This window comes from Balaenoptera musculus, chromosome 1 (assembly GCF_009873245.2).
Source record: "Balaenoptera musculus isolate JJ_BM4_2016_0621 chromosome 1, mBalMus1.pri.v3, whole genome shotgun sequence".
NCBI classification, from domain to species: Eukaryota; Metazoa; Chordata; class Mammalia; order Artiodactyla; family Balaenopteridae; genus Balaenoptera; species Balaenoptera musculus.
The window spans coordinates 109,645,036-109,669,427 of NC_045785.1; the positions used below are offsets into that span (position 1 = coordinate 109,645,036).

Below are 24,392 nucleotides of genomic sequence, written 5' to 3' on the forward strand. Positions count from 1 at the left end.
AGCAATTCCTCCAAGTCGCCATAAGTACTTTTCTGCCCTTAGTTATCTAAACTAGTAATGCAAGTGCCTAGAGACTATGTGCATATTCACAGGAGTCTTCCAGACACAAAATGTACTAAAACTAGGAGGACTGTATAGTTTATTGTCCAGACCAAGACACTTGAAAATGAAAGGGGCCCATTAATTATGCTAGGATAAAAGGTGTAAACTAGTTGTGTCCTGGCCATGTGGAGCACAGATCCAAAGCCTTAGTAATTTTAATATAGGAGGCTGTTTTAAAATTCTAAGACTAGAATTTTGTATTTTATTAGGAGGGAAATGAACAAGTTTGTTTTTATTCTTGGTGTCAAGTTGTTACATTGGCCTTACAGGTAATTATCAGATAACAAATGAACTTTTCTTCTGAATAGCTTGATTATAATTTTATATTGATTTTTAAAATACCTTAAAGCCTTAAGCCTTATTATACTTTTTTTTACTGAATGACAAGATTCATTTTTTTAGAAATAAGTCTACCTGTGTAGATTATATTTGTATCCTGATTGCCTTGGAACTAGAAGGTTTGAGGAATCTATTACTCCTTCCCAAGTAGTAAACCCTTGTTACTTGTGGCTGGAGGTATTATGGTCGAAAGACAGATGATGCTTATTTGTACTTTTCCTGCCTCAGGCAGCATTCTTTGTGAATAGAACACCCAGCCAAGGGTAAAAAGTCCCAGTGATGGTGAGCAGCTTATTTGACAAGTTATTTATTCTTTTTTCCCTCTTTGGGAAGACTAGATGCTGATTGACATAGCTCTCAGTTTCTCAACCCTGCCAGGGCCATACTTTATTGTTATTAGTACTCTCTTTTGCCCAGCATTAAATTTTTGGATGTAGGTGCTTTAAAATATTGGTATAAATATTGAATTTTGCTTTTGATACTTAAAAAAGGCTTTGGTAAGGGTTTGTGAATTAGGGCTCTCCATAGAATGCATAGCCTCCACCATTATAAACATCCCCCACCAGAGAGGTACATTTGTTAGAATTGATGAGCCTACATTGACACATCATTGTCACTTAGAGTCCATAGTTTATTTTAGGGTTCACTCTTGGTGTTGTATATTCTATGGGTTTGGACAAATTTGTAATAACAGTATCTGCCACTGTAGTATACAGAGTAGTTTCACTGCCCTAAAAATCCTCTATGCTCTGCTAATTCATTCCTCTCTCCCCCTAAGCCCTGGCAACTACTGATCTTTTTACTGTCTCCATAGTTTTGCCTCTTCCAGATTATCATACAGTTGGAATCATATAGTATGTAACCTTGTCTTCTTTCACCTAGTAATATACATTTAAGTGTCCTTCATGTCTTTTTATGGCTTGATAGCTCATTTCTTTCTAGCGATGAATAATATTCCATTGTCTTCTGGATCTACCACAGTTTATCCATTCCTCAACTGAAGGACATCTTGGTTGCTTCCAAGTTTTGGTAATTATGAATAAAGCTGCTTATAAACATCTGTGTGCAGGTTTTTGTGTGGACAAAAGTTTTTGACTCCAAGGAGCATAATTGCTGGATCCAGGTGGTAAGAGTATGTGATTTTTATAAGAAGCCACCAAACTGTCTTCCAAAGTATACCCTTTTGCTTTTCCACCAGCAATGAATGAGAGTTCCTGTTAAGCCATATTCTCATCAGCATTTGGTGTTGTCAGTGTTTTGGATTTTGGTCATTCTAGTAGGTGTTTAGTGGTATAAAATTCATTTTTTAAATTATAAAAGTAATGTGTTAGTAATGTTAGAAAATTTGGAGACTAAGGAAAAAAAAAATCACCCATCGTCTTATCATCCTAACACAACTACTTTTTGTATTTTGGCTGTCCTTTTTTAATGTATTTGTTATGAAGTTATACTGTTACATATAATTTGTGATCTAATTTTTAGAATTAATAGACCATTTTCTAGAATAGTTTTAGATTTACGGAAAAATTGAACAGATAGTGTAGAGTTTCCATATATACATCCCCCACTCCCACCATACAGTTTCTCCTCTTATATAAGTATGGTTATTTGTTAAATGTTTAACATTTGTTAAAATAAATGAACCAATGTTGATACATTATTACCAACTGAAGCCCATAGTTTATTCTGATTTCATTAGTTTTTACCTAATGTCTTTCTATTCCGGGATCCCATCCAAGATACCACATTACATTTAGTTGTCATGTCTCCTTAGGCTCATATTGGCTGTGACATTTTCTCAGTCTTTCCTTATTTTTGATGACCTTGACACTTCTGAGGAGTACTGGTCAGGTATAGTATGCCTGACTATTAGAATTTGATTTTTTTTCATGATCAGATTGGAGTTTTGGTGATTTTGGGAGGACAGTCACAGAGGTAAAGTATCATTTTCATCAGTTCATATCAACAATACATACTATCATCATGATTTATGACTGTTGATATTGACCTTGATCATCTGGCTAAAGTAGTATTTGCCAGGTTTCTCTACTTTAAAGTTATTCTCCTCCTCCTCTCCCCGACTTCATACTGTACCCTTTGGATAGGAGTCACTATATGCAGCCCACACTTAAGGAGTGGGAAGTTATGCTTTTCTCCTTTAGTATGTAGTAACTGTATAATTTATTTGGAATTCTGCATAGGAGAAGAATGTCTCTTCTCCCCTGTGTATTAGTTTATTCTGTCATTTATTTATATCAGTATGGGCTCATGGATATTTATTTTATACTTTGGGTTGTATAATCTGATACTGCCACTTTATTTTGTTGCTCCAGTTGTTCCAGAATCGGCCATTGGTAGCTCTTTCAGTTGGCTTCTGTGCCCTTCTACATACTCTCATCAATGTGTGTTTCTTTGTTTTATTTTGTTTTTGAGCACTTCCTTACTTTCTGGTACTACACAGTGCTCCAGGCTCATCTTGTGTGTTTCTTGCCCCAGTTCTAGAATCAGCCATTTCTCCAAGAGACACTGGTTCTTTTTACTGGAGAATGTTATTAGAAACCAAGATCTAGGCATTAGGTATGGTTCTTGCTAAGAGGGTGTACTTTCTTTCAGGCCCTCTCAGCTGTCAGAGCAAAGAAATATATGTGTGTTTATTAATCCCTGTGTATACACATATCTATAAATATTTCTATATGTAACCATCTGTATCTATATTAAGTTAAACATGAGTTCTTACTGATGTCTCTATCTTTTCTTCATTACCATATGGATGTTTTGTCCCCCTCCCCTTGCTGATTTGTACATTTCCACTCCAACAGTGAGAAACTTGGCTCCCTACATCCACCATTTATTTACTTAATTTTTCAATTCCAGTATACATGTGTGGTAATACCAGAATTGTTAACCTGTACCCCTGCGGGAAACAACTTTATTGACTAGAATACAGTACTTATGTGCAGTCCCTTTGGCCTTTAATCTTACAGAATTCATTCATTTCCAGTTACTTAGGTCTGTACCTTTTCCCCCCTACCCGCTTCCATGAGGTTTTTTGAAATAGATTTGAAATACAGTTAGATTCTCTTGTTACAGCCTGGAATTCTCTGAACCTACTGATTTAAGAAAAAGTTGCATATATTAAGGTTTACTCTTTGTGTGGTAAAGTTCTGTAGGTTTTGACAAGTGCATCCTGTCATGTATGCAGTGTTACAGTATCATACGGAATAGTTTCACTGCCCTAAAAATCCCCTGTGCTTCACTTATTCATCCCTCCCCTCCCTCCAGGCCCCTGGCAGCGCACTGATCTTTGCCTTTTCTGGAATGTCATATAATTAATTGGAATCATACAATGTGTAGCCTTTTCAGATTGGCTTCTTTCCTTTAGCAATATGCATTTAAGATTCCTGCATGTCTTTTTGTGGCTTGAGAGCTCTTTTCTTTTTATAGCTGAATAATATTCCATTGTCTAGATGTACCACTTTTGTTTATCCATTCACTTATAAAGGACATCTTGGTTGCTTCCAGTTTTTGGCAATTATGAATAAAGGTGCTATAAACATCTGTGTGCAGGTTTTTGTGTGAATATAAGTTGTCAACTCAATTGGGTAAATACCTAGGAGTGTGATTGCTGGATCTTATGGTAAGACTATGTTTAGCTTTTTAAGAAACTGTCAAACTGTCTTCCAGAGTGGCTCTACCACTGAATGAATTGCTGTTGCTCCACATCTTCACCAGCATTTGATATTATTGTGGGTTTTTTTTAACCAATCAAATAGGTATTTAATGGTATTTGCAGTTCTCTAATGATGAGTGATGTTAAGTAACTTTTATATGCTTATTTACCGTCTGTATTTCTTCTTTAGTGAGGTGTCTGTTCAGATTTTTGCCCATTTTTTTAATTTAAAAAAATGTATCTATTTGTCTATCTATTTATTTATTTATTTTGGCTGCGCTGGGTCTTCCTTGTGGCGCACGGGGTTCTCTAGCTGAGGCTCATGGGCTTTAGAGCGCACAGGCTCAGTAGTTGCAGAACTCGGGCTTAGTTGCGGTATGTGGGATCTTAGTTCCCTGACCAGGGATAGAACCTGGGCGCCCTGCATTGGGAGCACAGAGTCTTAACCACTGGACCACCAGGGAAGTCCCTGCCCATTTTTAACTGGCTTGTTTTCTTATTGTTGAGTTTTAAGTTTTAAGGTTCTTTTATATTTTGAATACAAGTCCTTTATCAAATATGTGTTTTCCAAATATTTTTTCCCTGTCTGTGACTTGTTTTTCTTAACAGTGTCTTTCACAGAGCAGAAGTTTTTAATTTTTATAAAATTCATCTTAGCAATTTTTTCTTTCATGGATCACATTTTTGTTGTCTAAAATCTCATTGTCATACCCATCACTAGATTTTCTCCTATGTTATCTTTTAAAAGTTGCATTTTTATAATCCACTTCTTAACATAACATTGGCTCAAACATATTTATAGATTATTTTGTTCTTCATATTTACAATTTTAAATGATTGCTTTATAGTTAAATTGTTTTGCTATAATTTTCTTTACCATTCATTTCCCCCTATTGCTGACTTTTTATAAGAACAGAAATTTGGAAACAACCTAAATAATGATGAACATACTTGAACCTTGCTTTTTCTGTGTTCAGGATTATTTCATTTCTTTCAACAAATACTTGAGAATGGTCTACATGCCACTGTAAAGTTCTTGCCCTCATGGAGCTCATATTTTGATGATTTCCTTCGGATAAATTCTCAGGCCATTTTGGGTTGAAAGAACATGAACATTTTTATGATTTTAGATGCATATTACCAGTGAAATTGCTTTCCAAAAGGATTTTACCTGTTTATGTAGTCATCATCTCATTTTCCACATAAGTTAACATTAAGAGTAATTGAGATAAGTTTTGTGCTTTTAAAATCGTTAACCAGATTGTTTATTAGAAAAAACGCAAGCATTTTAGAAACCTTTGACCATTTACTTTCTCTAGTTGTACTTCTCTTGTCCTGTCAGTAAATTAGGTGTTCTAAAATGTTACTATTTCTGAAACAAAATTCCAAAAAGTTATTGATATTTAGTGGTCTGGCATTGTACTTTGGTACAGACACCATCAAGCTTGACTTCCTTTGGCTATTTTTATTGCTTATGCATGTCTGAATCCCTTATCCCCAGAGTGTTAGGGCAAAGTACAGCGTGATTGCTAAGACAATTAGTCAGTTATGTGACTTGATTGTTTGCCTAAGTTAGATAGCAAAGAGGCAGAGGTGGATGAAAAGGAGTCAACCTAAGCCAGCCAGATGATTTAACTGCAGAATTTAAAAGGACATGTCTTTACATTTCAGTAGAGTAGTTCCTTGTTTTTATAGTCTAGTGTCTAGTATAGATGAGATGTACTCAACAACTGGGCAATGAACCAGTGAAAAGTCAAAGGAAGTGTCGTTCTTTTGATGAGTCAGGGGACTGTTTTTCTCCAACTTGGAAGATCTTCACCCAATTTCCAAGAAGATATATTGCAGAGAAGATAGGGAGTTTCTTTAAAAAGCTTTGTTGTAATTGAAAAGATAGAAAAGCTATGTTAAATTTTTAAAATTACCCATAGTTCCATAGTTACCCTAACTCAGCTATTTTCATAGTTTACATACTGTGTCTATTTGGGGGCAGAAATATCTTATGTGCTCATAAGATCACAATGGACAATATTTTTATATTTTAAATGCAAAAAACCTCAAACAATATTTATAGTCTTTGTTTTTTGCATGTTACATACTATAAGGACTTTTCCATGTTTGCATATAGTCTTCATAAATATTTTTTGAGCTCTAAGTTCATTTGCTTGATGTACTTCAATGTCATTAAAAGTTTTTCTAATGTTAGCTGTTTGGCTAGACAAATTCTTTTTCAAATACTCTCTGAGAAGAAAATGCTTTACAGCCTTGAACACTTAAAAATCTAATGAGGGGATTCTGGGACTCCTAAAAAAGATCAATTATATTTATAATGTAATATAATAGTATTAATCAAGTGTTGAGTGAGTTTGATGTTTCTCACATTATGGCTTTAATAAACTAGACAGAGATGCTGTTGCTCTCTGGCTTAACTTTATAATCATCTGTTACTGACGTTCTTAACTACACTAGGCTTGAAATACGTGTCCTGTTGTTTATAGAGGTTAAGACAAAAGGCCAAAGCAGTAGCAGGGGTAAAACTAGCTCTGGCTTAATTTTCTCCTCATTATTTTGTTGAAATAGGCTTGTAAGACGTGAAAGTATTGAAGGCTTAGCTTATTTTCCACAAAGATATGGGAGGTGAAGGAAAAAGGGTGTGTTTTATCCATTAAACAATTTTGTACTGCAGATATGTGTAGAGATTCATCTACTAGGATCTTCATAACAACATTGTCAATAACAACAACAAAAAATTCAGAGTAATCTAAAAGTAGAATAGGGGCTGTTTCACTCTGATGATGGACTACTATTTTACATTTATAAATGAGGATATTATATAATTTTATTTTAAAATCAACCTTATTGAGGTTTAATTTACATACAGTCAAATGCACACATTTTGAGAGTTTTAAATCTGAGAAAAGTATAGATCCATTTAACTACCACCCCAATCAAGATATAGAGCACGTATATTACTTCAGAAAGCTTCCTTGTGTCTGTTGTTCCCCCTACCCCTGCCCCCTCCCTGACAGACAACCACTGATCTGATAATTATCACTATAGAATACTTTTGTCTATTCTGAACTTCAAATAAATGAAATCAAATCAAACAGACTCTTTTCTGTCTTCTTTGCTCAGTGTATTTTTGAGATTCATCCATATTGTGGACATCAGTAGTTTGGTCCTTTTTATTGCTGAGTAATACTCTGTGGCATGAATGTGCCACAGTTTATCTATTTACCTCTTGATAGACATTTGACTGTTTTCAGTTTTGGACTATGATGAATAAAGCTTCAATGAACATTCTACTATAATTGTTTGTATGGGCATGTTTTCATTTCTCTTGGGTAGATACGTAGGAGTGGAATTGCTAGGTCATATAGTAAATGTGTTTATGTTTCACATTATAAGAAACTGCCGGATTGTTTTTGCTTTATGCTCCCATCAGCAATGCATGAGAATTCCATCTCTTCCACATCCTTGGCAAAACTTTTTTATTTTAACCTTTCTGTGAACATGTAGCCGTTGTGTTTTAACCTACAGAATTGAGAAGTGTCTCCTACTGCTTGCAGTTATAGGACTTTATTGTCTGTTTTTTACAGGCTCCCTCTGGGGGACTAACTACACTTTAATTACTTTCCTGCGTGTCACAGGGGGTCAAAATAATATTCTGCTTACCACATAGAATGGCTCCTTCCTGTGGCACGTATAGTGAGTGATTGGCTCTGTCATATTTCCATCCATACCTAGTTTCATTATATACAGGCTCCTTCATAACCAGTACACAAATCCTGACTATTTAGAACTTTTTTTCCCCTGCCTTTTGGGAGTGTTTACATTAGCTTTGCAGTTTCTTCAGCTGGCTAACTTTAGTTGAATAAAAGCCTTACTTAAAGCCACTCTTATTAGTTACCTAAAGGCCTCTCCAATGGGGTCAAATTTTGGTCTTATGTAGAAAATGAGGGGCATTTTTATTAAAATTATCAAGTGTATCTTTACAATGCTGAAGACACAAAGTAATTGGGTACCATCTAGTTGCCTAAGGAAACTAAGTTTTGGTCTTAGTTGTGGATGGTTGGATTTTTTGGTTGCCTTCTTTTTTCCCTCCACATTTTATTTATTTATTTTTTAAATTAATTTATTTAATTTATTTTTGGCTGCTTGGGTCTTCCTTGCTGCGTGCATGCTTCCTCTAGTTGTGGCGAGTGGGGGCTAGTCTTGTTGCGGTGCATGGGCTTCTCATTGCGTTGGCTTTTCTTGTTGCGGAGCATGGGCTCTAGGCACGCGGGCTTCCGTAGTTGTGGCTCGCGGACTCTAGAGCGCAGGCTCAGTACTTGTGGCGCACGGGCTTCGTTGCTCCGCGGCATGTGGGAACTTCCCGAACCAGGGCTTGAACCCTTGTCCCCTGCATTGGCAGGTGGATTCTTAACCACTGCGCCACTAGGGAAGCCCCCTCCACATTCTATTTTGGAAAATTTCAAATATACAGAAAAGTTGAAGGAGTTGCACGAGAATACCCGTTTACCACCTAGATTCTATAATTAACATTTTACTGTATTTGTTTAATCACATATCTGTTGAAAATTTTTGATGGTGTGTTTAAGCCTTTTTTTGTAGAAAAAGCATTGATGGGTAGAACCTACTGGGCAGTAGTTACTTTTGTGTGGTATAGGACTTAGTGGTTCTCTGATGTGGTAGTTATCTTTTGAAGTTGACTATCTTGTGTTTCCTATTATCATTGGTTGAGAGCTCAGTCATTTATTTTCAAATGAATTCCATCTAGATTATGTTACAAAGACAAAAGAAAAGCAAGGGAAATTGGTCGTAGAAAGGGTTTGTTTGTTTCATCAGGAGGCCAAAATACTACCAACCTGCTTGCCCAGCTGATAGAAATACTGTCACATGAATAACTACCTTTTATTGAGTGATTACTCTATTCTAGAGCTTTATCTCATTTGAGGTCTTACAGCAACTCTGTTATATTATTAGCCCCATTTTATGAGTTGAGAAATTGAGGCTTAATGAGATTGAATCATTTGCCAAATGTCTCATCTCTTAAATGGCACAACTGGTATTCAAACGGAAGTCTCTCTGACTCCAAAACCCATGCTTTGAACCAGAAGTCTGTAGTGCTGAAAGTTCCCTTTCTGCAGAATTTATAGTTTACATTCATTTATGTCTTCAGAATCGGCCAAATTGGGCCACACCTAATATGAGCCTGGTATAGTAGCATTCTTGTGGAAAAGGGGATATCATATAAACATTTTTATGACTATGAAGGTCTCTTAATTCTTGAGGAGGGAGGGCCCTTTTTGAAATCACGCATCCTGGGGTTTTTACTGACCCATTTCATTCTCTGAAGAATGAAGGAATTTCCAGCTTGTATTAAATTGTGGAATGTATAGAATTCTTTCTATAGTTGAACCAGATAAGTATTAGCAAGTGTGTTTACAATATGACACTGGTAGTTCTTTCCTGTTTTTTGGTTTTTTGTTTTTGTTGTTGTTTTGGGTTTTTTTAAGAGGGTTTTTGGGATGATAGCCAATTTGAAGCTTGGTCTTACTATTAAAGAAGTGAAACCTAAGCAACCTTCCTTGCTCCCTGACTGCTTTTGGAGTAAGCCTCACTTAAGTTTGCCGATTTTCAGGGCTTATTTCTGTGAGTGACCCAAGGAACAGTGTATTCTGACTTGAAAAGTGAATGGGTGGAGGTATGCATTGAAAACAATAGTTCTTAACCGTTCTGGAGATTACATACTCCTTTTTTGAAGCTGATGAAAGCTGTGGGCCCTCTTCCCAGAAAAAAATGCATATATGTAGACAAATATAATTTTACATACAAATTCTGTAGGGGTTCACTGACCGCCCCCCACCCCCAAGCCTATTGACAGAGTAGTCCAGATTAAAAATCCTTTAAAATTAGGAAAAATTAGGGAGCTGAAAAATAAAATTTGAGCATCAGTTCTTAAACTTTTTTCACAAATGCTCATCAGTTCTTAAACTTTTTTCACAAATGCTCATCTCATAAAATTGATTGTACTAACATAAAAATCGTGTTTTAGTATCCAAGATGTTTTCTTCAGTCTCTACAGTATTAGTTTTCCTCACTTTGTTAAAAAAAAAAAAAAATTAACAAGGATATTCATGAGTTAAGCTAAGATTCCTAGGGATAGATCAAATTCTCTATGTTGATTTTTAACTTTTGCCTTTTCCATTTTATTTCTTCTACCATCAAAATATTTTCCCAGAACTAGTAATTAGGTCAAAGATTCAGATGAAATGCTTTACCAATCCCCAGCTTTAGGTTTCTATTTATTCTTTAATCAAAATCTCTTCATAACGCATAGATACATAGTACTTCTTTCCTTAATATACTTTCTGATACGAGTGTTCAGGCATTGATCTTGGCAAGTTACATGTTTTATTACATTAATCTTCACAACGACTCTGTTAGGGACTGATTATTGTCTCTATTTTATAGACATGGAAAGCAATGCTAAGAAAGGTTAAATGACTTAAGACCAATTCTGGCAGGGCGAGGATTTGAACCCATGTAGATCTAGCTCCAAAGCCCATTTTCTTCTATTTTACCATCCTGCTCTATGATCAAAGAACTGACCACTTTTTCTGGCCACTGGTCTGACCTGATCTGATTTTTAAAAGCTCAAATTTCCATCAGTGGAGGGAGCTCTTTATTTTCTTCTATAGCTAGCCAGTTGTAAAATTGCTGTTTGTGTGTGTGTGTGTGTGTGTGTGTGTGTGTGTGTGTGTATTTAAGTTAGACTTTCGGTTGTGAAATGTCAAGAGCACTGAATTTACTGGCTAGATTGTTAAACCTAGAATAAGGAAGGAGGCTTAGCTGGATGATCTCCTGCCTGTTCTGTTTATATAAATGGATGTTTCAGATACCATACTCTGTCTGACAGACAATTCCAGTGATTGAAAAGTTTGTGGAAGGCTTGTTACTAAACCTAGCATCATTTGCAGGAAGGAAAAACCCTAATGGTTTGGAACAAGAGTGAAAAAGAGTTTAAAGGGCAGATAAGCTTTTATCAAATTGACTAAAGGCCAGGTGTGTATTTCCTAACCCTCTTGGGATAGCCATGGAGGGAACCTCCAGGTCAGCTAGCTGCCTAGTGGTTTTTGCTGAGATAACGGGCTGGGTCAGCATTCTGGGAAGGTAGTTCAGTTTGCTGAGTGAGTTTTCTGAGACGCAGCATCTTTCTTGACAAAATTATTGTTCTTCCAAACCTTGTACTTTTCCTAGTTTCAGCCTTTTTATACACAGTGGAACAGGAAGGAGAATGCGTAGGTTGATAGACTATGTAACCTTAGCGGTACATTTTTTAGTTTGAACTGATTAAACAGGGCTTTAAGTGAGATAGCACAGAACAGAAAAAAAAGTAGATACTAATTGAAGAGATTGGGAGAACAAAGGAAATTGGGTCAGATAATAAAATTTTAGAGAGGTTATCTCCTTGCCTTTTTTAAAACTGAGTGATAGAGGAAACTAGTGTGTATGAAGATATATATCATTTAATTCCCAAGGTGATGAAACTTGGTATAAAGCAAAATTAAGTTGACCAATTTTAAGATATGGGGAGAAATCAGATACAAATGTAAAAGAACTATCTTAAGTCATACTTTTTGAGTCTTTACAAATTAAGGGAGCATATTTTGTGAAAAATTTCTTTTGACAGAATTCCCAATTCTAAGAAATTTAAAAAGGGCAAAGAACAGTTCAAATGGCAGGATTGTTAAAAGCCACTTTATTGTATTGCATACGTGCTTAGTTAGGATGAGGAAATTGGCTTTAAAAGCTTTGTTCCCTCCTCAGCTTCACCCTCCTTCCCTTGTGTTTTCCTGAGGCTGTGTGCGAGGTTCCAGCATAGAGGAAGGGTAGGTCCTTTCACCTGTTGCCATTTTTTCCCCCTGCCATAAGTTCACACACACTTTTTCACATTATGATTTGTAAAAACATGAACAGCTTTTCTGGAACCAAACTGATCTTTTTATTTTGTGGTTCATACTTCATGACACTGGAGTGGGGGCAGGAGGGTGGAGCTATAAGGTGTTTGGACCCTTCTGGTTTATGGGATTGTCTTTTTCCCTTTTTCCCCTTAGGAACGGCGTGAATGTTGAGGGGGCGACACACAAGCAGGTGGTGGACCTGATCCGAGCAGGCGAGAAGGAATTGATCTTGACAGTGTTGTCTGTACCTCCTCATGAGGCAGATAACCTAGATCCCAGTGACGACTCGTTGGGACAGTCATTTTATGATTACACAGAAAAGCAAGCAGTGCCCATATCGGTCCCCACATACAAACATGTGGAGCAGAATGGTGAGAAGTTTGTGGTGAGTGTCAGCCCAACTCCATCCTCAAACACCTAGCTTTTGTTTCTCCCAATCTTATCATTTATGATATATATTAGAGCACTAGGATAAATGACTGCCACCTAGGTCAGTTTGCCTACCAGGAATATGGGTTTACACATAAATAAAAGACACTGGCCCTGATTTATTGCAGGGGGTGAACTACAGTAATGGAAGAAGAGGCATATTTCTGCTTAAGTATAATTCCATTTTATTCTAGACAGTTTTAAGTTTGCATTTGGGCCTTTTGCAATCATGTGTGAGTTTATTTTGTTTGTTCTTTTATTAGTTGTCATATCTCTTTGCTAATAGCAGTCTCTCACTTACTGTTGACTCTGTAGAGCTATAGAGCAAGATTAATTTTAAAGTGTGGTGTGTCTTCCAAAACATTTGGGTAATACAGAGTTTGTCCATGTCAGAACCTACAAGTGCCTTATACCCCCCTTCACATCTTGTTCTTTTTCATTTTCTTTGGAGATATCTGTGTGAATGATTAATTCTGGTTTTCTCCAAGGTCCTCATTATATTCTGCATGCAGTTCACATGGGCTATTTTATATATTTCCAGTTTCTTGCTGTTGTAGATATGCAGGAAAGCCCATCTTGAATTCTGGATAATGTGTGCCAGCCCCTTTCCCAAATGCCTTTGTTTGTTCTTTAAAACCTAATTGCAACTGATAGCCCAATCTGCTTAATTTTTCCCTTGGTTGCAGTATTCTTTATTTGCCTGTGATATTTTGGGAGTGATGGTATAATGAGAAATTCATTAATCTTTGTGGAAAATGCAGTGCATTCTGTAGGTATTGGCAAACAGACTACATGTGTTTAAAGCTGATCTGCTGTTTAATGTTGCAGTCTCTGAAACTGAGATTTGTACCCTGTATAAGAATGAGCTACTAGATATTTATGGTAAATTCTTTTTAATGGGGAGATGAGAAAAGCAAGCAAGGAAGCCTGAAAAGTTCCAGAAGGATCAAATAATGTTTGACTGCATCTGTAATTTAGCTGGAGATGATAGCATGTAGGTTTTATGTCAGTCTGGTCTATGTATTCTCCGAACCATACACACAAAATTTAGAGTTTTGTGTTTCAGACGTGCTATACTTTTTTTTTAACCATTTTTTAAACTGAAGTATAGTTAATTTACAATGTTGTGTTAGTTTCAGGTGTACAGCAAAGTGATTCAGTTATACATACACATATATATCTATTCTTTTTCAGATTCTTTTCCATTATAGCTTATTACAGGATAGTTCCCTGTGCTATATAGTAGGTCCTTGTTATTTATCTATTTTATATATAGTAGTGTATATATGTTAATCCCAAACTCCTGATTTATCTCCCCCACCCCAACCTCCCGCCCCACTATCCCCTTTGTTAACCATAAGTTTGTTTTCTGTGTCTGTGAGTCTGTTTCTGTTTTGTAAATAAATTCATTTGTATCATTTTTTTTAGATTCTACATATAAGTGTTATCATATAATATTTGGCTTTTTCTGTCTGACTTACTTCACTTAGTATGATAATCTATAGGTCCATCCATGTTGCTGCAAATGGCATTATTTCATTCTTTTTTTATGGCTGAGTAATATTCCATTCTATATACGTACCACATCTTCTTTATCCATTCATCTGTCAGTGGACACTTAGGTTGTTTCCACGTCTTGGTTGTTGTACATAGTGCTTCTGTGAACATTGGTGTGCATGTATCCTTTCAAATTAGAGTTTTCTCCCGATATATGCCCACGAGTGGATTGCTGCATCATATGATAACTCTATTTTTAATTTTTTAAGGAACCTCCATACTGTTTTTCATAGCGGCGGCACCAATTTACATTCCCACCAACAGTGTAGGAAGGTTCCTTTTTCTCCACACCCTCTCCAGCATTTATTATTTGTAGACTTTTTTTTAATGGTGGCCGTTTTGACTGGTGTGAGGTCATACCTCATTATAGTTTTGATTTGCATTTCTCTAATAATTAGCAATGTTGAGCATCTTTTCATGTGCCTGTATGTCTTCTTTGGAGAAATGTCTATTTAAGTCTTCTTCCCATTTTTTGATTAGGTTTTTTGGTTTTTTTTGATATTAAGCTGTATGAACTGTTTGTATATTTTGGAAGTTAATCCCTCATTGGTAGCATCATTTGCAAATATTTTCTCCCAGTTCGTAGGTTGTCTTTTCATTTTGTTTATGATTTCCTTTGCTGTGCAAAAGCTTTTAAGTTTAATTAGGTCCCATTTGTTTATTTTTGTTTTTACTTCCATTACTCTAGAAGATGCATCCAAAAAAATATTGCTGTGATTTTTTTTTTTTGTCAAAGAGTGTTCTGCCTATGTTTTCCTCTAGGAGTTTTATAGTATCTGGTCTTACATTTAGGTCTTTAATCCATTTTGAGTTTATTTTTGTATCTGGTGTTAGAGAATGTTCTAATTCATTATTCTTTTACACGTAGCTGTCCAGTTTCCCCAGCACCACTTATTGAAGAGACTGCCTTTTCTCCATTGTATATTTTTGCCTCATTTGTCATAGATTAATTGATCATAAGTGTGTGGGTTTTTTCTGCACTTTCTATCCTGTTCCATTGATCTGTATGTTTTTGTGCCAATACTACACTGTTTTGATTACTGTAGCTTTGTAGTATAGTCTGAAGCCAGGGAGCATGATTCCTCTAGCTGCGTTCTTCTTTCTCAAGATTGTTTTGGCTATTTAAGGTCTTTTGTGTTTCCATACAAATTAAAAATTTTTTTGTTCTAGTTTTGTGAAAAATGCCACTGGTAATTTGATAGGGATTGTGTTGAATCTGTATATTGCCTTGGGTAGTCATGGTAATTTTAACAATATTGATTATTCCAATCCAAGAACACGGTATATTTTTCCATCTGTTTGGTCATCTTCAGTTTCTGTTATCAGTGTCTTATAGTTTTTGTAATACAGATCTTTTGCCTCCTTAGCTAGGTTTATTCCTAAGTATTTTATTCTTTTTGATACGATGGTAAATGGGATTGTTTCCTTAATTTCTCTTTCTGATATTTCATTTTTAGTGTTTAGAAATGCAACAGATTTCTGTATATTAATTTTGTATCCAGCAACTTTACTGAATTCACTGATGAGCTCTAGTAGTTTTCTGGTAGCATCTTTAGGATTTTCTATGTGTAGCATCATGTCATCTGCAGACAGTGACAGTTCTGCTTCTTCTTTTCCAATTTGGATTCCTTTTATTTCTTTTTGTCTCTGATTGCTGTGGCTAGGGCTTCCAAAACTGTGTTGAATAAAAGTGGTGAGAGTGGGCATCCTTGTCTTGTTCCTGATCTTAGAGGAAATGCTTTCAGCTTTTCACCATTGAGTATGATGTTAGCTGTGGGTTTGTCATATATGACCTTTATTATTATTTTTAAATTTATTTATTTAATTTATTTATTTTTGGCTGCATTGGGGCTTCGTTGCTGCGTGTGGGCTTTTCTCTAGTTGCAGCGAGTGGGGGCTACTGTTCGTTGAGGTGTGTGTGCTTCTTATTGTGGTGGCTTCTCTTGTTGCCGAGCACGGGTCCACAGGCTTCAGTAGTTGTGGCACGCGGGCTCAGTAGTTGTGGCTCGAGGGCTGTAGAGTGCGGGCTTAGTAGTTGTGGTGCATGGGCTTAGTTGCTCCACAGCATGTGGGATCTTCCTGGACTAGGGATCGAACCCATGTCTCCTACATTGGCAGGCAGATTCTTAACCACTGCGCCACCAGGGAAGTCCCTATATGGCCTTTATTATGTTGAAGTATGTTTCCTCTGTGTCCACTTTCTGAAGAGATTTTATCATAAATGGATGTTGAATTTTATCAAAAGCTTTTTCTGCATCTATTGAGATGATCATATGGTTTTATTCTTCAGTTTGTTAGTGTGGTGTATCACATTGATTTGCAGATGTTGAAGAATACTTGCATCCCTGGAATAAATCCCACTTGGTCATGGTGTATGATCCTTTTAATGTATTGTTGGAGTCGGTTTGCTAGTATTTTTTAAAAATTAATTAATTAATTATTTTTGGCTGCGTGAGGTCTTCATTGCTGCTCAAGGGCTTTTCTCTAGTTGTGGCGAGCGGGGGCTACTCTTCATTGCAGTGTGCGGGCTTCTTATTGCGGTGGCTTTTCTTGTTGTGGAGCATGGGCTCTAGGCGTGCAGGCTTCAGTGGTTGTGGCATGCGGGCTCAGTAGTTGTGGCTCGCGGCCTCTAGAGCACAGGCTCAGTAGGTGTGGTGCACAGGCTTAGTTGCTTTGAGGCATGTGGGATCTTCCCGGACCAGGGCTCAAACCCATGTCCTCTGCGTTGGCAGGCGGTTCCTTAACCACTATGCCACCAGGGAAGTCCCAGTTTGCTAGTATTTTGTTGAGGATTTTTGTATCTATGCTCATCGGTGATACTGGCTTGTAATTTTCCTTTTTTATGATATCTTTGTTTGGTTTTGGTATCAGGGTGATGGTGGCCTCACAGAATGAGTTAGGAGGTGTTCGTTCCTCTGCAATTTTTTAGAATAGTTTCAGAAGGATAGGTGTTAACTCTTCTCTAGGTGTTGGTAGAATTCACCTGTGAAGCCATCTGGTCTTGGACTTTTGTTTGTTGGGAGTTTTAAAATTACTGATTCAATTTCAGTACTGGTAATTGGTCTGTTTATATTTTCTATTTCTTCCTGCTTCAGTCTTGGGAGATTGTACCATTCTAAGAATATGTCCATTTCTTCTAGGTTGTCCATTTTATGGACGTATAGTTGCTCGTAGTAGTCTCTTATGATCCTTTGTAGAGGTGCTATACTTTTAATCATAAGACATGTAAGAAGTAGAAATCAAGATTGGACCCTAAAAATGGAGCAGATTGGATATTGAGACTTTTGGGGAATTACCTAAGACCTCGAGAACCTCTGTAGACTTAGAAAAGGAATGAAACTACTAATTGTCCTTTTTTAAAAAATCAACTTTATTGAGCATAATTTATTAACATTAACATTCACCCATGCTAAATGTCTAGTTTCGTGAGTTTTAATTAATGCACATAGTTTTATAATCACCACAATCAAGATATAGAACATTTTCATTGTCCCAGGAAGTTCCCTCATGCCCCTTTGTAGTCAGTCCTCTTTCCCTTCCACTGCCTCTGTCAACCACTGATCACCTTTCTGTTACTGTATTTTGCCTTTTTTAGAATGTCAAATAAATGGAAGCATACACTATGTAGTCTTTCATGTCTAGCTTTGTTCACTTAGTGTAGTCCTTTAAGATTGATACATGTTGTTGCATATATCAATAGTTTATTCCTTTTTAATTACTGATAGTATTCCATTGGATGGATTTACTACAATTTATTTATCTGTTTGCTTGTTGTTGCCCATTTGTGTTGTTTCCAGTTTGGGTCTATTATTACTGAAGCTGCCATGAAATAACATTAATGTACAGGTCTTTATGTAGATTTATGTTTTCATTTCTCTTGAGTACATACACAGCTAGAAGTGGAATTGCAGGGTCAAATGAGAAATTGTCAAACTGTTTTCCAAAGAGGCTGTACTGTTTTTGTATTCTCATCCGTAGTGGAGAGTTCCAGTTGCTCCATAACCTCTTGAACCCTTGGTATTTTCAGTTTTTTAAATTCTAGCCATTCTAGTGAGTATAGTGGTGTTTCATTCTGATTTTAATTTTGCATTTGCCTAATGACTCATGATGAGTGTATTTTCATGTGCTTAATGGCTTTTCTTATATCTTCATTGTTAAAGTATCTGTTCTGCTCTTGCCCATTTAAAAAATTGGGCTGTTTGTCTTATTTTGTTGTAAGTGTTATTTATGTATACTGTATATAAGTCTTTTATTAGATAAATGCTTTGTAAAATATTTCTCCCAGTCTGAGGCTTACCTTTTTATTTTACTTTTAACAGTGTCTTTCAAAAAAACAAGTTTTAAACTCTGATGAAGTGTAGTTTGTCAATTTCTTTCTTTTATGGATAATGCTTTTTGTGTTCTAAGAAATCTGCCTACCCCAAGAACACAAATCTTTTATATTTTCTTATAAAAGTTTTATAGTTTTAGCTTTCTGATTTTGTAATAACTTTATTTCGAGGTATGATTCACATACCATAAATTCACCCATTTAAAGTGTACAATTCAGTGGTTCTTAGTATGCTCACAGAATTGTGCTACTGTCACCACAATTTTAGAACATTTTCATCATCTCAAAAAGAAACTCTATACCCTTTAGCCATCATTCTCCAAACCTCCTATCGCCTCTAGTCCTAGGCAACCACTAATCTACTTTCCATCTCTATAGATTTGCCTATTCTGGATGTTTCATATAAGTGAAGCCATATGTATTTTCAAGGTTTATCCATGTTGTAGCATGTATCAGCCAAATGACATTCCATTGTATGAATATAACACATTTAATTTATCTGTTCTTCAATTGATGGACATTTGGGTTTCTTTATATTTTTTGCCTCTTGTGTATAATGCTGGTATGAGCATGTGTGTATGAGTTTTAGTGTGGATACCTGTTTTCATTTCTCTTGGAAAGAAATACTTAGGAGTAGAATTGCTGGGTCATATGGTAACTCTTATGTTTAACCTTTTGAGGAAATGCCAAACCGTTTTCCAAAGTGGCCGCATCATAGTTTTATTCTTATGTTTAGGTCTGTGATCCATTTTGAGTTGATTGTTGTATATTGTATGATATAAGGGTCAAGGTTATTTTTTTTCCCCATACGGGTATCCAGTTTTAGCAACTTATGTTGAAAAGAATATTCTTTCCGCATTGAAATACCTTGACATTATTGTTGAAGAGCAGTTGAACACATATGTGTGGTTTTATTTCTGTATACTGTTCTGTTCCATTGAGTGTATGTCTGAACATTTTAATATTTATGTCATTTTGATGTTGTTCTCTGTTTAGTGTCTTTTTCCTTGGGAATGGGTCATATCTTCTTGGTTCTTTGTACAGTGAGTAATTTTGGATTGTATCCTGGGTATCGTGAATGTTACATTGTGTAGACTCTGGATTCTGTGATATTCCTCTGAGGAATGTTGATGTGTTTGTTTTACTTGGCAGTTAACTGTAAGCTGTGTCAGCTTCTGTGAGTTGCACTTCAAGTCTCATTTCTATTCTTTCAGCTTTTGCTCTGCTACTTTTGAGTGTGTCTTGTGTATATATCATTTAGGGAGGGATCAGCCTGAGATGTATGTGATGTTCGTTCACAGAATTAAGGCATCCCCTTTTCTGGTTCTGTCTCTTTTGGGATTCTCCACTCATTTTGGTGGCATCCATGATTGCCCAGAACCTTCCTCTCTTTCCTCTGGCCAGAAAGATGTCACAGTTGCTCTTGGAGTTTTAGTTGCTTAAGTTATGCTAATTTGTGATGGATGCCCACTCTCAGGGCTAATTTGTGACGGATGCCCACTCTCAGGGCAAAATCCCCTAAAAGCAGGAAACTCCCCAACTCTGTCAATTGCTTCATGTTTTGACTCCCCTTTACAATTTTAGTGTACTATTCAGAATCCTCAGGTAATCGGTTTTTGTATTTTTTCCAGAGCTTGTAGTTGTTCATTGGGAGGGTTGGTCTATAGAGAGTTTACCTGAAGCAGAATCTTCAGTTCTATCCGTTTTTTCTTTATGTATAATGAAGCCATTATGTCTTCTTGATGAATTGACACCTTAAACATCTCTTGTATTGTTCTTTGTTCTGAAGTCTTTCTCTAATATTAACATATAGCCACTAACAGCCACTTCAGCTTTCTTTTGGTTATTGTTTTCATTGGATATCTTTTCCATTCTTTTACTTTTAACCTATCTGTATAATTATACTTAAAATGGGTTTCTTGTAGACACCATATAGTTGTGTCTTGCTTTTTTTGTGCAATCTGGCAATCTTGGTCTTTTATTTGGAGTGTACAGCCTGCTTACCTAGTATAATTATTTTATTTTATTTTTTAAAATTTATTTATTTATTTTTGGCTGCGTGGGGTCTTCTTTGCTGCGCGTGGGCTTTCTCTAGTTGTGGCGAGCAGGGGCTACTCTTCGTTGCGGTGCGCATGCTTCTCATTGTGGCGGCTTCTCTTGTTGCGGAGCATGGGCTCTAGGTACGCGGGCTTCAGTAGTTGTGGCTCGTGGGCTCTAGAGTGCAGACTCAGTAGTTGTGGCACATGGGTTCAGTGGTTGTGGCTCATGGGCTCTAGAGCACAGGCTCAATAGTTGTGGCACACAGGCTTAGTTGCTCCGCGGCACGTGGGATCTTCCTGGACCAGGACTTGAACCTGTGTCCCCTGCATTGGCAGGCGGATTCTTAACCACTGTGCCACCAGGGAAGTCCCAGTATAATTATTGATGTAGTTAGGTTTAAATCTACCATCTTATTCTTTGTTATCTATATCTCATCTATTCTTTATTCCTTTTTTCCTCCTTTCTTGCCTTCTTTTTGATTAATAGAGTATTTTTAATGATCCCATATTATCTCCATATTATTTGTTGTTTTATTTTGTTAGTGGTTGTTCTACATTTACAGGATACATCTTTATAAGTATTATCTTTAAATAATACAATATTACTTCTCATTTAGTATAAGAATTTTATAACAGTACATTTCATTTCCACTTTCTATCCTTTGTGCTGTTGTTATACATTTTACTTCTATATGTATTATAAATTCCATGATATTTTGTTGTTGTCTTTGCTTTAAATAATTAAAGAGGGGACTTCCCTGGTGGTCCACTGGGTAAGAATCTGCACTCCCAGTGCAGGGGGCCTGGGTTCGAGCCCTGGTCTGGGAACTAGATCCCACATGCATGCCACAACAGGGAGTCTGCATGCCGCAACTAAGAGTACGCACGCTGCAACTAAGAGTCCGCGTGCCGCAACTAAGAGTCTGCATGCTGCAACTAAGAAGCCCGCATGCTACAACTAAAGATCCCGCATGTGGCAACTAAACACTCCATGATGAAGATCCCGTGTGCTGCAGCTAAGACCTGGCACAGCCTAAATAAATAAATATTAAAAAAATAATTAAAGAGATTGAAAATGAGAAGAGTTTCTTTATATTCAAACACATATTTACCATTACTGGTCTCCTTCATTCCTTTGTGTAACTGCAGTTTCCATCTGGTATCATATTCATTCTGCCTGAAGAATTTCCATTAATAATCTTGTAGTGTAGATCTGCTGGCAATGAATTCTCTCAGCTTTTGTTGATCTCAAAAAGTCTTTATTTCACCGTTATGTTTTTTTTTCTTTTTTGGAGCTTGTAAGTTGTGTTCTGACACCTTTTTAAAATGTGTAGTTATGTCAGGGACACAACTTGACCCAAACTAAACGTGTGGTAAGAGCTGGGTTTTCTGTTTTTTTTTTTTTTAAATAAATCAGTTTATTAATTGCCACATGGTATAATGCAGTATTTTTTTTTCCATTTTTAAAATTAATTAATTAATTTATTTATGGCTGTGTTGGGTCTTCGTTTCTGTGCGAGGGCTTTCTCCAGTTACGGCAAGTGGGGCCACTCTTCATCTTCATTGCGGTACGTGGGCCTCTCACTATCGCGGCCTCTCCTGCTGCGGAGCACAAGCTCCAGACGCGCAGGCTCAGTAATTGTGGCTCACGGGCCCAGTTGCTCCGTGGCATGTGGGATCTTCCCAGACCAGGGCTCGAACCCGTGTCCCCTGCATTGGCAGGCAGACTCTCAACCACTGCGCCACCTGGGAAGCCCCAGAGCTGGGTTTAAAAGGGTCTAGTTTCATTTTCCCTTAGGAGGTTTTTATTTATTTATTTTAAAAATTTTATTGAAGTTAGCTGATTTACAATGCTGTGCCAGTTTCTGCTGTACAGCAAAGTGACTCAGTTATACACAAAAGACCCCGAATAGCCAAAGCAGTCTTGAGGGAAAAAAACGAAGCTGGAGGAATCAGACTCCCTGACTTCAAACTATACTACAAAGCTACAGTAATCAAGACAATATGGTACTGGCACAAAAACAGAAACATAGATCAATGGAACAAGATAGAAAGCCCAGGGCTTCCCTGGTGGCGCAGTAGTTGAGAGTCTGCCTGCCAATTCAGGGGACACGGGTTCGAGCCCTGGTCTGGGAAGATCCCACATGCCGCGGAGCAACTGGGCCCGTGAGCCACAACTGCTGGGCCTGTGCGTCTGGAGTCTGTGCTCCACAACGAGAGAGGCCGTGATAGTGAGGGGCCCGCGCACCGCGATGAAGAGTGGCCCCCGCTTGCCGCAACTAGAGAAAGCCCTCACAGAAACGAAGACCCAACACAGCCAAAAATAAATAAATAAATAAATAAATAAATTAAAAAAAAAAAAAAAAGATAGAAAGCCCAGAGATAAACCCACGCACCTATGGTCAACTAATCTATGACAAAGGAGGGAAAGATATACAATGGAGAAAAGACAGTCTCTTCAATAAGTGGTGCTGGGAAAACTGCACAGCTACATGTAAAAGAATGAAATTAGAACACTCCCTAACACCACACACAAAAATAAACTCAAAATGGATTCGAGATCTAAACATAAGACCGGACACTATAAAACTCATAGAGGAAAACATAGGAAGAACACTCTTTGACATAAATCACAGCAAGATCTTTTTTGATCCACCTCCTAGAGTAATGGAAATAAAAACAAAAATAAGCAAATGGGACCTAATGAAACTTCAAAGCTTTTGCACAGCAAAGGAAACCATAAACAAGACGAAAAGACAACCCTCAGAATGGGAGAAAATATTTGCAAACGAATCAACGGACAAAGGATTAATCTCCAAAATATATAAACAGCTCATTCAGCTCAATATTAAAGAAACAAACAACCCAATCCAAAGAGGGGCAGAACACCTAAATAGACATTTCTCCAAAGAAGACATACAGATGGCCAAGAAGCACATGAAAAGTTGCTCAACATCACTAATTATTAGAGAAATGCAAATCAAAACTACAACGAGGTATCACCTCACACCAGTTAGAATGGGCATCATCAGAAAATCGACAAACAACAAATGCTGGAGAGGGTGTGGAGAAAAGGGAACCCTCTTGCACTTTTGGTGGGAATGTAAATTGATACAGCCACTATGGAGAACAGTATGGAGCTTCCTTAAAAAACCAAAAGTAGAATTACCATATGACCAAGCAATCCCACTCCTGGGCATATACCTAGAAAAAACCATAATTCAAAAAGACACATGCACCCCAGTGTTCATTGCAGCACTATTTACAATAGCCAGGTCATGGAAGCAACCTAAATGCCCATCGACAGACAAATGGATAAAGAAGATGTGGTAAATATATACAATGGAATATTACTCAGCCTTAAAAAGGAATGAAATTGAGTCACTTGTTGAGACGTGGATGGATCTAGAGACTGTCATACAGAGTGAAGTAAGTCAGAAAGAGAAAAACAAATATCGTATATTAACGCATATATGTGGAACCTAGAAAAATGGTACAGATGAACCGGTTTGCAGGGCAGCAGTTGAGACACAGATGTAGAGAACAAACGTATGGACACCAAGGGGGAAAAACCGCGGTGGGGTGGGGATGGTGGTGTGCTGAATTGGGCGATTGGGATTGACATGTATACACTGATGTGTATAAAATTGATGACTAATAAGAACCTGCAGTATAAAAAGCAAACAAACAACCAAAAATTTTATTGAAGTGTAGTTGATTTACAATGCTGTGCCAGTTTCTCCTGTACAGCAAAGTGACTCAGTTATACATACATATGTGTATATATATATATATATATATATATATATATATATATATATATATATACTCTTTAATATTCCTTTTTTAAAAAACTTTTTAAATTTAATTTATTTTTTTATACAGCAGATTCTTATTAGTCATCAATTTTATACACATCAGTGTATACATGTCTATCCCAATCTCCTAATTCATCACACCCC

The 24,392-nt window shown here is 36.9% G+C and overlaps 1 protein-coding gene across 3 annotated transcripts in view; it reads left to right on the forward strand.

Moving 5' to 3' along the window:
- SNX27 (sorting nexin 27) overlaps positions 1-24,392 on the forward strand; it is an 85,738-nt gene that overhangs the window by 10,906 nt on the left and 50,440 nt on the right. For all 3 annotated transcript variants that reach the window (XR_005021768.1, XM_036868165.1, XM_036868173.1), the window contains exon 2: positions 12,229-12,460. Coding sequence is in view for 2 of the 3 variants with exons in the window: in XM_036868165.1 (XP_036724060.1) it covers positions 12,229-12,460 (232 nt within the window). In the remaining variant the exon portion in view is untranslated. The remainder of the gene's footprint in view (positions 1-12,228; positions 12,461-24,392) is intronic.